This window comes from Homarus americanus, unplaced genomic scaffold (assembly GCF_018991925.1).
Source record: "Homarus americanus isolate GMGI-L3 unplaced genomic scaffold, GMGI_Hamer_2.0 scaffold11022, whole genome shotgun sequence".
Taxonomy (NCBI): domain Eukaryota; kingdom Metazoa; phylum Arthropoda; class Malacostraca; order Decapoda; family Nephropidae; genus Homarus; species Homarus americanus.
Genome location: NW_024737068.1, coordinates 7,926,953 through 7,943,811, shown reverse-complemented (window position 1 = coordinate 7,943,811; position 16,859 = coordinate 7,926,953). Strand labels below are relative to the sequence as shown.

The following is a 16,859-nucleotide window of genomic DNA, read 5'->3' as shown; positions in this document are numbered from 1 at the left end:
ACTGATTCGCCTGAGTCACCATAATCACCATAAAAAATACCGTCCTACATGATTATTCTGTTACTATAATCACCATCATCATCACCTTTGATCTCTGGCTGTGTTACGTCAGCACTATTCTGTACCATAAGCACATTAACGACATTTTCCTAATAATAACTCCGTCTAGGGCACAGAAGAAAAGCTCTCAACTGTTTGGTCAGAGGTGGGAGCTTCAGAGGTCGGTGGGCCACATCGGACTCATGAGGACTCTTCACGGGCCACTTATTATTTTTCAAGCCTAAAAATAACCCTCGCAGATTTAATGGGTATGGCCGCTATACCCATGAATATCACCTCAGTTTAGTACCGTAGCGATGGGACTCAGACTATTTCTCAAACGACCCTCAATAAGAAGAAAAATCAAACCAATAAAAAAAAAACCCGTCAACAGGTCACATTATAAGACACCACCCATGTTTCACCATCCATGTTTCACCATTCATGTTTCACCATCCACATTTCCCCATCCATGTTTCACCACCCATGTTTCACCACCCATGTTTCACTATCCAAGTTTCACCATCCATGTTTCACCACCCATGTTTTACCACCCATGTGTTAGGGGATAATTGTGCATTAAATAAAAGAGCTATTAATGGTCTAACAGCATAATGGTCCCGTGCAACAACTGTCCTCTAGAATATTGATGAGGAATGAACTAACTTTAAACCACTTCAATAACCACAAAATATAAATCCTCTTCTTACACACCTGTCACACCTGTCACACCTGTTTTAGTTATATCGACAGTAATTAAGAGAGTAGCTGTAAGAGTAAAGAGGTGATGAGTAATAAGGAAAAAAAGACTCAATACCTTTTACTCTTACTCCATCTCTACATTATAGTGCGTCTCTCAGTCCACCAGATGGCGTGTATGTGCAGAGTTCCTTTCACACTTAATCATTCTTGTGTATGTTATATCTCTTACACTTTCCTCCTACCTGTTTCTCCGTCTTGCTTTCCTCTTCCTTCCGGCACATTCTCTTTCTTGATGTTCCTCTCTTCTTACCTTAGTCTACATGTTTCTCTTTACCTCCTTCCGCCTTTTTCTTCGTCTCTCTCTCTCTCTTTCCCTCCTTCCTTTTACATCATTCGTTTTACATGTTATTTACGAATCCATTCTCCTAACCAATCATGTTTCTATTCCACATCTTCCTCCTCCTCTTACATATACGTTGTAATTCTTTAAAGTACAGATGACTTTTATAAGATGGCGACCAAGAAATATTATCATTTAAAGCATTTATTACGAACATTTACTCTATTTTCCTCTATATTGTACTTCATCTGTTTAACTTTCAGTGATATCAACACAACAAAATTTTCTACCAATACTTGCGTTGTTGTTTCATCATATGCTGTATATATTCGTTGTATACTTCAGCAATGTGACGCAATTCAGTTATGTCAACACAGCAAAGTCTTCCTACAGTTATCACAGTACTGTTATTTCATCGTCTACCTGTACACTATTACTGGGTTCTACATCTGCATGGCGTGGTCCACTTATGTCAACACACAAACTTCATTCCTAGTAGTTGCAGCAGTGTTTGTGTGTCATCGTTTGCTGTATGTTTAGAGCTGCATTTCACACCTGTGTGTATCTCACCCGTGTGACGCTGTTCAACCACGTCCACAAACAGACTTCATTACCATCATTTAAGGCAACGTGTGCCAACATTTGCTGTACGTAATTGCTGTGTCTCTTACCTGTGTGATGCTGTTCACTCTTCAAAACACATTCACCACACTATTAAACTTCTTCTCTACCGAGTCTCGGTAATTAATCGTTTATTCACTGGACGGAACAAAAACTCATTATCCAGGAAAAATGAGTTTTAAATTACTTTTGTCTTGGAACAACAAAGGAGGTATCTTAAATGACCATTAAACGCCCTTAGTAACACTGTTTAATGTTTAGAGACGAGTAAGTGTGCGGTTTTCTGCTCACTAACATCACGAGTAGTATGAAGAGGCAGAAGGCTTAGGCTGTCACGAGACGGTAGTGTGAGGCTGAGTGTGTGGACAGTGACGGTGTGAGATTGAGTATGAGGAAAGTGACGTCAATTTGAGTTTCAGCGAAAAGACAGTGACGGTAGTGTGAGACTGAGTATGAACACAATAACAGTAGCGTTAAGTTTAGTATGAGAAAGGTAACACCATGGTTGCTGTATCTATAATCTTATAAGCAAAATACTATACGTTATATCAAATACTTAGATCACCACAGACACATATATACTATAATGTTTAATGACTCGGACAAAAGACTTACACAATAGGAACTCATACGGCGAAATGGGTTATCTTCGAGTTGCTTAATCACAGGTGAATGTAACAATAGGTAGGCAGTGTGGATTACAGGTGTGTGTCATTGTTTGATAGCTCGGCAAGATGCGGTGAGAGTAAAGTGAGTGTTCTGATAGTAACGGCCTTGGTATGAGCGAGTGTTCTGATAGTGATGGCCTTGGTATGAGCGAGTGTTCTGATAGTGATGGCCTTGGTATGAGCGAGTGTTCTGATAGTGATGGCCTTGGTATGAGCGAGTGTTCTGATAGTGATGGCCTTGGTATGAGCGAGTGTTCTGATAGTGATGGCCTTGGTATGAGCGAGTGTTCTGATAGTGATGGCCTTGAGAGCGAGTGTTCTGATAGTGATGGCCTTGGTATGAGCGAGTGTTTTGATAGTGATGGCCTTGGTATGAGCGAGTGTTCTGATAGTGATGGCCTTGGTATGAGCGAGTGTTCTGATAGTGATGGCCTTGGTATGAGCGAGTGTTCTGATAGTGATGGCCTTGGTATGAGCGAGTGTTCTGATAGTGATGGCCTTGGTATGAGCGAGTGTTCTGATAGTGATGGCCTTGGTATGAGCGAGTGTTCTGATAGTGATGGCCTTGGTATGAGCGAGTGTTCTGATAGTGATGGCCTTGGTATGAGCGAGTGTTCTGATAGTGATGGCCTTGGTATGAGCGAGTGTTCTGATAGTGATGGCCTTGGTATGAGCGAGTGTTCTGATAGTGATGGCCTTGGTATGAGCTGATAGTGATGGCCTCGAGTGATAGTGATGGCCTTGGTATGAGCGAGTGTTCTGATAGTGATGGCCTTGGTATGAGCGAGTGTTCTGATAGTGATGGCCTTGGTATGAGCGAGTGTTCTGATAGTGATGGCCTTGGTATGAGCGAGTGTTCTGATAGTGATGGCCTTGGTATGAGCGAGTGAGGTGATCCCAGAGTCACTTAGCGTTTATGTCATTAGTCTGATACTACTACTACACACACACACACACTCCAACTGATTATCACATTGGTCGGGTATAGTATAAGGACTTTATAAGACACTTACATCAATGTTTGCAAGTGCTACATTTAGTCGACAAGTGCACTTAACCAATGATATGCACCAGCGTATCTGTAGTAAGCCCTTGAAGATGTTATACACTTAAGAAAACGACGAGGCACTTGAAGAATGCATGTCAAGATGATCATTGCGTCGAGTGAGAGGAAGTGAATGCAAGCGAGAGAGAAAGTGAGTGAATGAGGATACGAATGAATGAAGACCAAAGGATATGAATAAATGAGAAGCAATTCAAGGAAGTAAGAAGGAAGGAAGGAAGGAAGGAAGGAGGGAGGGAATGAAAACGAGGATGAAGGATGGAGTGAAGGAGGACTAGAGGGAGGGAATGAGAGGAAAATAGACCAACAGTATCCTGGACCGCCTCTAATTCACTCTAATCACGCCTTCCTCCACACTACTAACCACGGCCTTCTCCACACTGCCACATTACTAACCACGCCCTGCTTCGCACTACACCACTACCCACGGCCGCCCACTCACTGGTAACCACGCTCTCCTCCATACTGCCACAATACTAACCACGCCCTCCTCCACACTACTACACACTACTAACCACGCCCTCCTTCACACTGCCACACTACTAACCACGGCCTCCCCCACACTACCACATTACTAACCACGGCCGCCTACTCACTAGTGTAACCACGCTCTCTCCATACTGCCACACTACTAACCACGCCCTCCTCCACACTACTACGCACTACTAACCACGCCCTCCTCCACACTACTAACCACGCGCTTCCCCCACACTACCACACCACTAACCACGGCCGCCTCCACACTACTAACCACGCCCTCCTCCACACTACACACACTACCCACGGCCGCCTCCACACTACTACACACTACTAACCACGCCCTCCACACTACTAGCCACGCCCCTCCCCCACACTAACACACCACTAACCACGGCCGCCCACACCACTAACCACGCCCTCCTCCATACTGCCACACACACTACTAACCACGCCCTCCCTCCACACCACCACACCACTAACCACGCCCTCCTCCACACCACCACACTACTAACCACGCCCTCCTCCACACCACCACACCACTAACCACGCCCTCCTCCACACCACACACTACTAACCACGCCCTCCTCCACACTACTGCCACACACTAACCACGCCCTCCTCCACACTACTAACCACGCCTCCCCCACACTACCACACCACTAACCACGGCCGCCTCCACACTACTAACCACGCCCGCCTCCACACCACCACACCACTAACCACGCCCTTCTCCACACTACTGCCACTCACTACTAACCACGCCCTCCTCCATACTGCCACACACTACTAACCACGCCATCCTCCACACTACTGCCACACACTACTAACCACGCCCTCCTCCACACTGATACACACTACTAACCACGCCCTCCTCCATACTGCCGCACACTACTAACCACGCCCTCCACCACTGCCACACACTACTAACCACGCCCTCCCCCACATTACTAACCACGGCCTTCTCCGCTCACTTAATGTTAGCCAGAGATTTTAGGTTGCCAAGACTGTGGTGAGTTAAAAATATTTCCGTCATTTCTCTCTCGCTCACACCTCATCTATATGCAAACAAAAATGTATTTGAAATTAAAAGATAAATATGTGTTGGCGCGTTATGCAAATTGGTCATTAAGGCAGTCAACACTGATGACAGCTATTGTTATGACGTGTTAAACTAATGTACTGTTATGACGAGCAGTTATGACGTGTTAAACTAATGTACTGTTATGACGAGCTGTTATGACGTGTTAAACTAATGTACTGTTATGACGAGCTGTTATTCTTAATGTGTTGGTATATAGCAGGAATATATTATACAAAAATCTTTCTCGTAATGCTGCCGTCCTCCGAGTGAGGGTGTCAGGTGTCATCCTCTACCTGGGTCCCTACACGTGAAGGTGTCAGACTGGCAGACTCCTCCACCAACGCTACATTAGACTGCGATAGATGATCAAATAGAAAGACAGACTGAAGGGTCTTTATTTCCCTTCTCACACTTGTACAACTTCATTGATTGTTGAACGAACTTCTTGAGTCAATTACCAACTTTTAAATTATATTCCAAGTGAGACAAATTGACTAACTTAATGAGATGGTCTAACACGAAGCTGAATAATAGTTGATTAGTGGGTAATGCAGCCACATTTATTTTTATTACAGTACTTGGGGTGTTTAATATGATATACAGTACACATGGTATAGTAATACACACACACACACACACACACACACACACACACACACACACACACACACACACACACACACATTTCATGGAACATTTGAACGTAAACTGTTGACACTTCGGCAATATTGTCACTTATGCTTATTATTACTAAAGCTGGTGAAAATAAAAGTCTAAACCCACATACAAGATTTTATTATTACTAGAGAACCATTTTATGTTACCCTACGAGACATATATACCTGTCTATGTGTGTGTGTCATGTGTGTAAGCAATGGAGTATTAGGTTCAACCTTTGGTATGTATGTATGTATGTAGTGAGGTTATGTTATATGCGTTTTAACTCCACAGTTTCTGCCTGACTTTCCGATTCCTAGAGTATGAGAGTGAACAATAACAGTATGACTTATCTCTTGTTTCAAAGACCTTGTTATCACACTTTCTTCTTATTCATAGTTTTCCTCCTGTTATCTTCCTTATCTTCTGGTTCACTTCTTCTAGTCTTCTTTATCTTCTGGTTCACCTCTTCTAGTCTTCTTTATCTTCTGGTTCGACCTTCATTAACTATCCCAGACTGGTGTACCCCAATGGCAGTCCTTGGTCCTACTTCTGTTTTGATAATCTTATGAGGGCAGTTATTATTATTCATATACGTATGTTTTGTACATCATATGTCCCGCATCTCTCTCTCTCTCTCTCTCTCTCTCTCTCTCTCTCTCTCTCTCTCTCTCTCTCTCTCTCTCCACTTTTTGTTTCAGCCACCAACGTTCCTCATGGCTTTACCTTCCCCCTTGTTCCATCTCATTTGTCTCTTTCCGTACTATTCCGTTTCTCTCCCCTCTTACTTATTTTTAGACACAATGTATGTTTCACTTCCTGGCCAGAGGACACATGAGGGAGATATGCAGGTAAGAATATAGTGCTGATAACTGATAACTGATAGCTGCTAACTGCTAACTGCTAACTGCTCGTTGTTTTTCAGGTGTGAGTTTGAGGAGTCCACCCCGTCACTACCTGGACCCAAGGTGAGCTGTGTTCTAGATAAGAGATCTGTTTCAACTCCTTCAAGCCCCACGCCAGTCATCACCAGTTGTCACTTCGGTAATTGAGAATATCGTTCAGTGTTTCTTCTGTGATGCTGCGACAAATTGTGAAATAGATTGACGAGGTGAATGTTATCAAGGGAAAAGGTTACAAAATCATTGAAACATCAGGACACAAGTGTTTGATTTCACGGTCTTTCTGGGTGAAGTTTGTTTTGTGTAGTTAATGTTATGGCGGACAATCAAGCCAGATATAGTTCAGAAGGAATAACTTTTACTCACTCTATTTCACGAGGCAGAAGGAGTGTCTCTGAGTCTATTTAGAGGAACACATTCACCCAAGAGAACTGTGATGTACGACCTTGAATGTGACTGAAAATTGCTCATAATTCTTGAGTGACTTAACTTGACAGGTCACCCTCATGACTTTGTGGTGACCTCTTGATCCCTGAAAAACCTCCAGGTCACGATCATGACCTCATGGTGACCTGACTCACACAACCCGCCTGGTCACACAGATGGCGTGTAATAGCTCCTACACCATGAAGGTCTTTGTAAACTGGATCATCTTGTTGTCGCTGGCCAGGACAGTCGCTGTACAAGAACCTGCCAACACCACCAACACGACCACCACTACCACAACTACCACTGCCACTGCTGCTGGTCTTAACGCCACCACCGTTGTCACTAGTACCACCACAACTGTTGCGGCTACCCCAGGTAAGTGCTCAACGTCACCTGTTTTATGGATCATTCCTTACTCTCTCTCTACTACCAGGATCTATGCTATCACCATTGTCAACACATCTGTTTTTATCACCACCACCACGGTCAACACACCTGTCATTACCACCATCATCACTGTCAACACCCTTGCTGCCACCTCCACCACCGCCAACACACTCTCATTACCACTATCACCATTGTCAACAACCACCACCACTAGCATCAGTTATATTACCAAAATTTCCTTTACCCTTATTGTATCTTCTGCTACATGTAACCTTTGTTTATATGTTAATGAGACTACCATACCTTATTACCATGATTACCTGCACCACCTACACAGCTACCACCTTTAGTACCACTAAAGATACCGTAGTAACCGCAGTACCGCTCCCAAGGTCCCAGAAGATCGGTCAAAGAATAATTCTGCATTTTGGGTGAATGTCCCGAGTCCCGAGTCTTAATGATCTTTTTGACTCCTCTCGAGAACTTCATCTTTATGACGCAACTTGACAACTTCAACTTTCTGACCCAACTTAAGAACTTCATCTCAAGAGCCATAATGAAATAGTCTTCTTGTGAGATTAAAAAAGAACTCGCCTCGCCTGAGGACTTACTCGCTCTGGTCACTGTATTATTTCCCTCACTGGTACGTTAAATTTTTTCTTAAATACTCAATAGAGGGATGAGATTTTTGTTTTAATGAACCATTGCACATGTAGACCCGTGAGGTCACATTAGGTTATTTTCATCCCCGACTTGACCTCCTTGACCTGTGCTTGGGGTCGACAAATACATAAACCTAATACCATTTATTGATCGATCTGTGTATAATATATCGCTGAATTATATATTATAGTATGAAGACGCGAACTTCCAGTGAATTAATATATAACTTAGTGTGTCGAGGAAGGTAATTAAGCTAGTAGGCTACGACCGTGTTGAGCTCAAGGTAATATCCCCCTGGGGTGACTCAACTCCTAATATTCAATTAAACGGACATTATATCAGAGAGGATGGTACAGTAACAAAAATCTTAACTGTCTCCTTAACTACCATCAAGGACCTCACGATTGGATAAATAACCGAAGTAAAATGAAAATGTTATTGTGTTTTTTGGTGGAAAAATTTTAAAGTTTATAAATGTGAAATAGTTTCCAGCTGTTTACTGTTTGGCTTCCTCTCGCCCTCGTCAACACTGCTGATTGTCGGCTGTTGTCTTCAGTGTTGAGAGCCCCGAGGTGCTGACACAGTGTTGAGAGCCCCGAGGTGTTGACACAGTGTTGAGAGCCCCGAGGTGCTGACACAGTGTTGAGAGCCCCGAGGTGTTGACACAGTGTTGAGAACCCTGGAGGTGTTGACAGGCGAGGAGCCCGAGGTTGACACAGTGTTGAGAGCCCTGAGGTGTTGACAGTGTTGAGAGCCCTGAGGTATTGACACAGTGTTGAGGCCCACATGTTGGACACAGTGAGAGTCTCGAGGTGTTGAGCACAGTGTTGAGAGCCCCAGGCAAGTTGACACAGTGTTGAGAACCGGAGAAAGCACACAGTGTTGAGAACCCCAAGGTGTTGATGCAGGTTGAGAGCCCCGGGTGCTGGACAGAAACAGAGCCCCGAGGGGTTGGGACACAGTGTTGAGAGCCCCGGGGTGTTGACACAGTGTTGAGAGCCCCGGGGTGTTGACACAGTGTTGAGAGCCCCGGAGTGACGACACACTACTATAACTTAAACTTGTCTTTAATATTTAGAGTAGTACCAGAGATCGAGGAGACATATTTTCAACAACAAAACAATAACAAATTACTAAGTATTATCTGTGTTTACTAGTCAATACACTGTTCATATTACTAGTTCTCTTTATGGTATAGTTCATTATAAATTCACAATAATAGGTTTTACATTATTTTTAAAGGCATTACAATATCTTATGAATCAAGTTTCTGTGTTTATATCAAGTGAGTCGTACTTGTTATAGATTTTTTGTCAATGTCGCTCTTAGTTATTATTATTATTATTATTATTATTATTATTGTTATTATTATTATTATTATTATTATTATTATTATTATTATTATTATTATTATTATTATTATTATTATTATTATTATAATCTGCTATGTGTACAGTAGCTATTCGCCCTGATGGAGGTTTATGTGTTATGTGCACGTGCAGAGAGAGAGAGAGAGGAGAGAGAGTGTAACTACAATGACAACACAGGCTTCTTTAGCAATTACAGTGAACAGCCTTGAAAAAAAAAAAAAAAAAAATACATAAAGCAAAGCCCCCAATTACCGCAATAGGGAAGAAAAACAAATATAAAAAAACAGAGAAAGAAAAGTAAGACAAATTGCAGGGGAGCTACAAGAGCAGTAGAAAGAACTATGTAATCACCCAGGCTCAAGACGGTGGTGACCTTGTCTGACTACACTGCCCGCCCACACTCTGTTGTCTCACCGGGCCCCAGAGGAGGAGGAGGTGGGAGGGGAGGGGGGGAGGTGGGGGTGTAGATGTGCAGTAAGGAGAACAGCGGGAGGAGAAGGAACAAAGAAAGAGAAATAGCAAGATGAACAGGAGGAGGAAGAGGAGCCACAAGAGGAAAATATAGTGGAACAGTGGGAGGAAGAGGAACAGAAGAAGGAAGATGAATAATAAGAGGAATAACGAGAAGAAGAAGAACAACAAGAAGAACAGAGGGAGGAAGAGGACCAGAAGAAGGAAGATGAATAATGAGAGGAATAGCGAGAAGAAGAAGAACAACAAGAAGAACAGAGGGAGGAAGAGGAACCACAAGAGGAATATTACAAGGATAGGGAAGGATAGAAAAGAACAACAGGAAAAGAAAATGAAGGAGGAGGGAGAGAACAGCTAAAAGGAACGGCAGAAGCAAGAGGAATAACAGAGGAATAGGAACATAAAGAAATGAAGAGGAAAACAATAACTAGAACATCAGGAGGAAGAAGAAGAGACGGATGATGATGATGATGATGATGAGGAGGAGGAGGAGGAGGAGGAGGAGGAGATGATGATGATTAATATGAAGAGGAGAGAGAGAGAGAGAGAGAGAGAGAGAGAGAGAGTGAGTGTACCTGTGACTACTAAGCCTTCATCAACAAGGGTGTTTATATAACTTTGGTGTAATCAATTCTTGTTAATTGGATTAAGATAATTCGGTTTAAACTATGGAAACAACGTTAAGACCAAATGATCCTCACCTAGACTAGACAAGTAAAGTTAGATCTGATTAGTTTAATTAGACTAAGTGTTCTTGTCTAATAACGTTTCCCTCGCCTCTCGGAAGGTAGGTGAGGGTATTGTAATTTGTTGTGCGTGAATTTGCACCACTATACCCTCATTACCACACTTTTAGATTCATGGGCGAGGAGCGACCATGGAAAGTTAGCATTGTTTACATTATACACAACTACACAGAGTCATACATTTACTACATTAAAATAAATACTCAAAATTCTTTCCAACTTCTTGAATACTTGCCTCAGCGCGTCGCACCACTCATTGTCTGACACATCAAAAAATTCCCGAGTATCACAGATCATTTCGCGATTGTCCCTGTACACGAAACGAAGCAATAATAATAATAATAATAATAATAATAATAATAATGATGATGATGATGATGATGATGATGATGATGATGATGATGATGATGATGATGATGATGATTGATGATGATGATGATGATGATGATGATGATGATGATGATGATGATTGATGATGATTGATGATTGATGATGATGATGATGATGATGATGATTGATGATGATGATGATGATGATGATGATGATGATGATGATGATGATGATGATGATGATGATGATGATGATGATGATGATGATGATGATGATGATGATGATGATGATGATGATGATGATGATGATGATGATGATGATGATGATGATGATGATGATGATGATGATGATGATGATGAACAACTATTTTTACCTGACTTTCTGGCCACCTGTAAGATGATACAACTTGTACCATCACCTAAAACAGCTTGCACTGTTTACGTTTTAAATCGTTTTTCTTACATTATAAGTAAGTAGGAGCGCAGGTACATAAAACGTAAAGAGGGTAGCTATTAAATCTTCTCGGCTAATGAACGTTTCTGGACGAGAATTATTGATCCTATAGTGTCTCCTCTTACTCGCATATTCTCCATATTGCACAAAGTATAATCAACTTTGACCTAAAATCTATCGTAATATTATCCTTCAATATTTTATTCACGACAGTTGGTCGTTGCTAACATCAGGAAGCCGAGATTACTTTAATTGTCTCTATGTTCTATACGCGGGAAAGATCAGGCGTTGTCATGCCAAGTACAGTACAGTGAAACCTCTATTTAACGGACAATGTGCAGAGGATATTCCGTTATATCGAGGATTCGTCAGATATGAAACCTCCATCTAACGAACTCTATTGAGTTGAAAGTCCGTTATATCGAGGATCCACTAGATGTGAAACCCTCCATCTAACGGATTATATGGAGAGAGAGAAGCCATTTATACGGAATTTCACTGTAGAATCAATGAAACAGATCTCAGGTAAGAGAGCCACGTAACATGTACTCTCAGATGTTTGGTTCTAAATATGTTTGGTAACTGAGAGTAATTGGACTATATTGTCAAAAGGATCTGGTGTGTCATATGAAGATAACAACAACACAATCTTAGCGCCACCTGCTCTATCATTCTAGTAAATAATAAAGATGGAAGAGTTGGATGATGGCGGTGAGGTGGACGAATGTTTCTGAGCTATGGTACACTTCTGACCTCAACCCTTACCTGAGAACAGTCCTTAGAAAAGAAATATATCGTTTTAACTTGCCATTTTTGTTTATGGAGAGAAGAATGTGTATGTGTGTTAGTATCATATTTATTCACAATTATATATAAATAATTATATAATGCCAGAACTTAAATTCTCATCAGGAAACAGAAATTTCAGGGTTTGGATTTTTTGGTATTTCAAAATATCTTCTGATCCCTGACCCAAAATATATAAGTGTAGAGTCATAGGAGACGTGAAACTTGTATTCCTTTATATCAATGACAGAAACCTAACCTAACTTAACCTAACTTACGATCCTACTTAAAGCTGCCTGAGACGGAGGAGATTCTTGAGTCGGTTGCGGGATGACAGGAAGTGTGAGGGGCACTCTGGTGTCGGGGGATGATAAGTCCTTGTTGCCCATAACCTAGATCAACACACACACACCCACACACACACACACACACACACACACACACACACACACACACACACACACACACACACACACGTAGGACACCACTCTATTCCCTCCTGTGACTTTTATCTGTGTAGGAATCCTTTTTTTTTTTACACGTGTCCCTGGGAGGAGTCTAGGTACCTCTTGGGCGCTATGTAACTTTGGAGGAGTTATGTAACTGGGGGAGGAGTTATGTAACTTTGAAGTAGCTATGTAACTGTGTGTATTAACTTTGTAATGTTGTGTCTCTACCAGGCGGCTATAAATAACTCCCGCTAGAAACTATTCATCTCCATGTTGTGTAGATTTGATATTTTTTGTCCTCGCTGTAAAGTTTGTTCTCTCGACATTTTCTGATTTTGTTTTTCCCCTAACGACGACTTCTATCAAAACTAGATCATGAATGTCTCTTGTTCTCTTATCTATTTCAGTTTTCTACCTCTCTAGAAAACTGGTTAAGTAGATTATGATACTTTTTTGGGGGGTATCTATTGGGTACTTAAATCTAGACAATTTACGACAGTGTACTTAAAATCTCTTCAGTTCACGAGCTGTAAAATGTCTGTCTTGCCGGCGTCTCATTGTCGTTTCACCAGCCTCAAGCCTCATCAACTTCTCAACATACCGATACCTTATTATATATTCACCCCCGAAAACCTCGTCTGTTTTGTATCACGCTGTATAAATTATCCATATATTTTGTATCTAAATCATCGACGTCGACTGTGTAGTGGCGTGTCACTGATGTCAATAGGTGTTTCATCCCTCACTATGGTCAGTTGCTGAGATTAGTGTTTTATTGATGATGGACTTTGAAGATAATACAATATTCCTTGCCTCGTCGATCTTGACCCGCACGCCCTAGCCAAAACACTCATCGGGCAAAAAAAGAAGAAGAACAAGAAGAAGAATAACAATAACAACAACTACAGCAAGCAAAAACAACAACTACAGCAAAAACGACAGCAAGAAACAACACTAAAGAACATATTGCTAGATGTTGGTTAAGAATTATTCATAGTTATCCAGGAACTTTCACCACGACAGACGAAGAAATACACACACACACACACACACACACACACACACACACACACACACACACACACACACACACACACACACACACACACACACACACACACACACACACACACACACACACACACACACACTTGTTTTACGGTTGCTGGAACACAAAAACAAAATTTACATGGCAGAAAGTGTCCATCACTCGGCATAATATAAACGTCACATAAAACACAGACGAAAGACCTCAAATGGCTGCTGGGAGAGGAAGTAAAATAATGGAAGAAATTGTTAGTACAGAATATTATGCAGTAGAGGAGGAACAGGAACTTGGTGGATGAAGAAGAGCTAAGAAATCTAAAATAAAGATAAGGAGAATATGAAAGAAGAAAAGAGGGAGATATATAGAGAAAAGGAATAAATTAGTAAATAATAAGTGAAGAAAACTGAATGGTGTTTGACAATAAATGAAGAAAAGAGAGAGAACAGGATAAAAAAAGAGATCCACATCAAAGATAACAAAACAAAAGCATAGTGAGGAGATAATAGTTAGGCAAGAAGAAGACGAAGAAGAATGAAAGAGAAGAGGAAAGATGAAAGAGAAGAAGAAGAATGATGAAAGAGAAGAAGAATGATGAAAGAGAAGAAGAAGAATGATGAAAGAGAAGAAGAAGAATGATGAAAGAGAAGAAGAGGAAAGATGAAAGAGAAGAAGAAGAATGATGAAAGAGAAGAAGAAGAATGATGAAAGAGAAGAAGAATGATGAAAGAGAAGAAGAAGAATGATGAAAGAGAAGAAGAGGAAAGATGAAAGAGAAGAAGAAGAATGATGAAAGAGAAGAAGAAGATTGATGAAAGAGAAGAAGAATGATGAAAGAGAAGAAGAAGAATGATGAAATAAAATAAGAAGAAAAATGAAAGAAGAATAAAACAGAAGAAGAAGGGTAAAAGAGAAGAAGGTCGAAAGAGAAGAAGAAAGAAACAGAAGAAGAAGGATGAAACAGAAGAAGAATGAAAAAGAAGAAGAAGAAGAATGAAAGAAAAGAAGAATGAAACAGAAGAAGAAGGATGAAAGAGAAAGAGAAGCAGAGGAGACAAAAATATCACAAAACGACAAACTTACAACAGGGAAACATCTAGGCAGGAGACAAGGGTGAGTTAAGACATACCGAGCGAGTCTCTCTACTTCCTTAGGCTGTGGATAAAAACATGAAGATCTCAGAGCGTTCTTTACCCCCTCTCTCTCTCTCTCTCTCTCTCTCTCTCTCTCTCTCTCTCTCTCTCTCTCTCTCTCTCTCAGAGATGTTCTCCCCGACTGTTTCTTTCCTCCTTTCCTTTCACTCTCCCTTCCGTCCCGCTTTTTTTCCTGTTATTTCCGTTTCATTGCTCAACCTATATCTCAATTTCCTCTCTCTCTCTCTCTCTCTCTCTCTTTCTCTCTCTTTCATTCTATGGCTCTCCGTCTCCCTTCCCTTCTCACTGCTCTCTCGTTCTATCCCTCTCCTGCCACTGCTGTCTCTCCCACTCATCTTCCCATTATATTGCTCTCACTCTCCCTCCTTCTCGGTCCATCTCTCTCGTTCTATCCCTCTCCTGCCACTGCTGTCTCTCCCACTCATCTTCCCATTATATTGCTCTCACTCTCCCTCCTTCTCGGTCCATCTCTCTCACTCTTCCCCTCATTCAACCACTCTCTCCCGTTCCACTGTTCTCCCTCCCGTTCCACTCCTCTCCCTATATCTCCCGTTCCACTGTTTTCCCTCCCTAATGTTCTATCCCTCTCCCTCTCTCTCCCGTTCCACTGTTCTCCTCCCAGTTCCACTCCTCTCCCTCTCCCCCTGTTCCATCTCTCTCTCCCTCCTTTCCTCACCAACACAAGCATCACTGTGTCCTCTGAGGCGAGTCATGTATGTCATTTTCATAATTTTCCTCGTGCCGCCGCGTCGTTTGTATGTTAATGCGTGTCTGTGTGTTCCTGAGTGTCCAGCAACGTGTTCTAGTGTTCCTGAGTGTCGAGCAACATGGTCTAGTGTTCCATAGTCTCTTGCAACATGGTTTAATGTCCCTCACTATTTTGCAACATATTCCCGTGATCCTGACTCTTGCAATATTTTCCGGCGTTTCTGTCAAATTTGCAACATGTTTCTGCGTTCTTGACCACAGTACAACACGGTCTTACGTTTTGTCTTCCATGTTACTTTATAGTTCAGCTGTTTTATTTATTTATATCTCAAATTTATTACCTATTAGCTGTTATTTATTCCCCTTGTATTCTTATGGATTATTCTAGTTCTGGATTGATAACGTATATCGCTCTAAGGGAACACTCGGCCTGTAGGGAAGTTTCTAGATTGAGATTTTCTTGATGCTATTTGGACGAGATTGATAATATGTACTCGTACATTTGACTTAGCAGGATAAAATTGACACAAACACACATGAGTAAACACATATATACTTACACACACACACACACACACACACACACACACACACACACACGCGCGCGCGCGCGCGCGAACGTAGCTACTAAAACATACACACACAAGTATCCCGTCACAGTCAATACCATAATACACTACATTTAAAATGTAGAATTATCTCAATAAAACATAATCGCTATAGTGCACTATCTCATATAAACTGCAATTCATTTAATGCATACCATTATGTTTTTACTGATAACTTGGTCTGTGTAATCACGACAAACTTCAATTACTGGCTCGCACGACAACAAAAACCCTTTGTGTGTGTGTGTGTGTGCGTGTGTGTGTGATATATGTGTGTGTGTGTGTATGTGTGTGTCTACAATTTTTTACGTGTGTGTGTATCTAAACGTTATCAGGGTTTCACTACCAACACTCCCACGGTATCAGTCACACTCATAAACCATAAACTTAACAAAATATGAGAATAATTCCTTCGTATCGAGGAATTTTTGTGTCTGTGACGGTGTTGAGGAGTATGGTGCCATAATAGTTTATGGTGCTGATCTGTACTAAATGCCCCTTGACGACGGAGCCACTATATTCTTAGATGTGTGTGTGTGTGTGTGTGTGTGTGTGTGTGTGTGTGTGTGTGTGTGTGTGTTGCGATACTTGGGAGTTTTCTTTACGTTTATATGTCTGAAGTAAATTTCCTTCTACTGTGACTCTCTCATTGTGGTTTCAACACTAAAGAATGACACTAAATCGTAAAACAGTTCATAGCTTCAAGT

General features: G+C 41.5%; 1 protein-coding gene across 1 annotated transcript in view; it reads left to right on the top strand.

Moving 5' to 3' along the window:
* Positions 1-16,859, top strand: part of LOC121872933 — a 143,994-nt gene that overhangs the window by 76,272 nt on the left and 50,863 nt on the right. The window contains exon 2 of the mRNA XM_042376067.1: positions 6,577-7,357. Coding sequence (XP_042232001.1) covers positions 7,156-7,357 — 202 coding nt within the window. The 5' untranslated portion in view covers positions 6,577-7,155. The remainder of the gene's footprint in view (positions 1-6,576; positions 7,358-16,859) is intronic.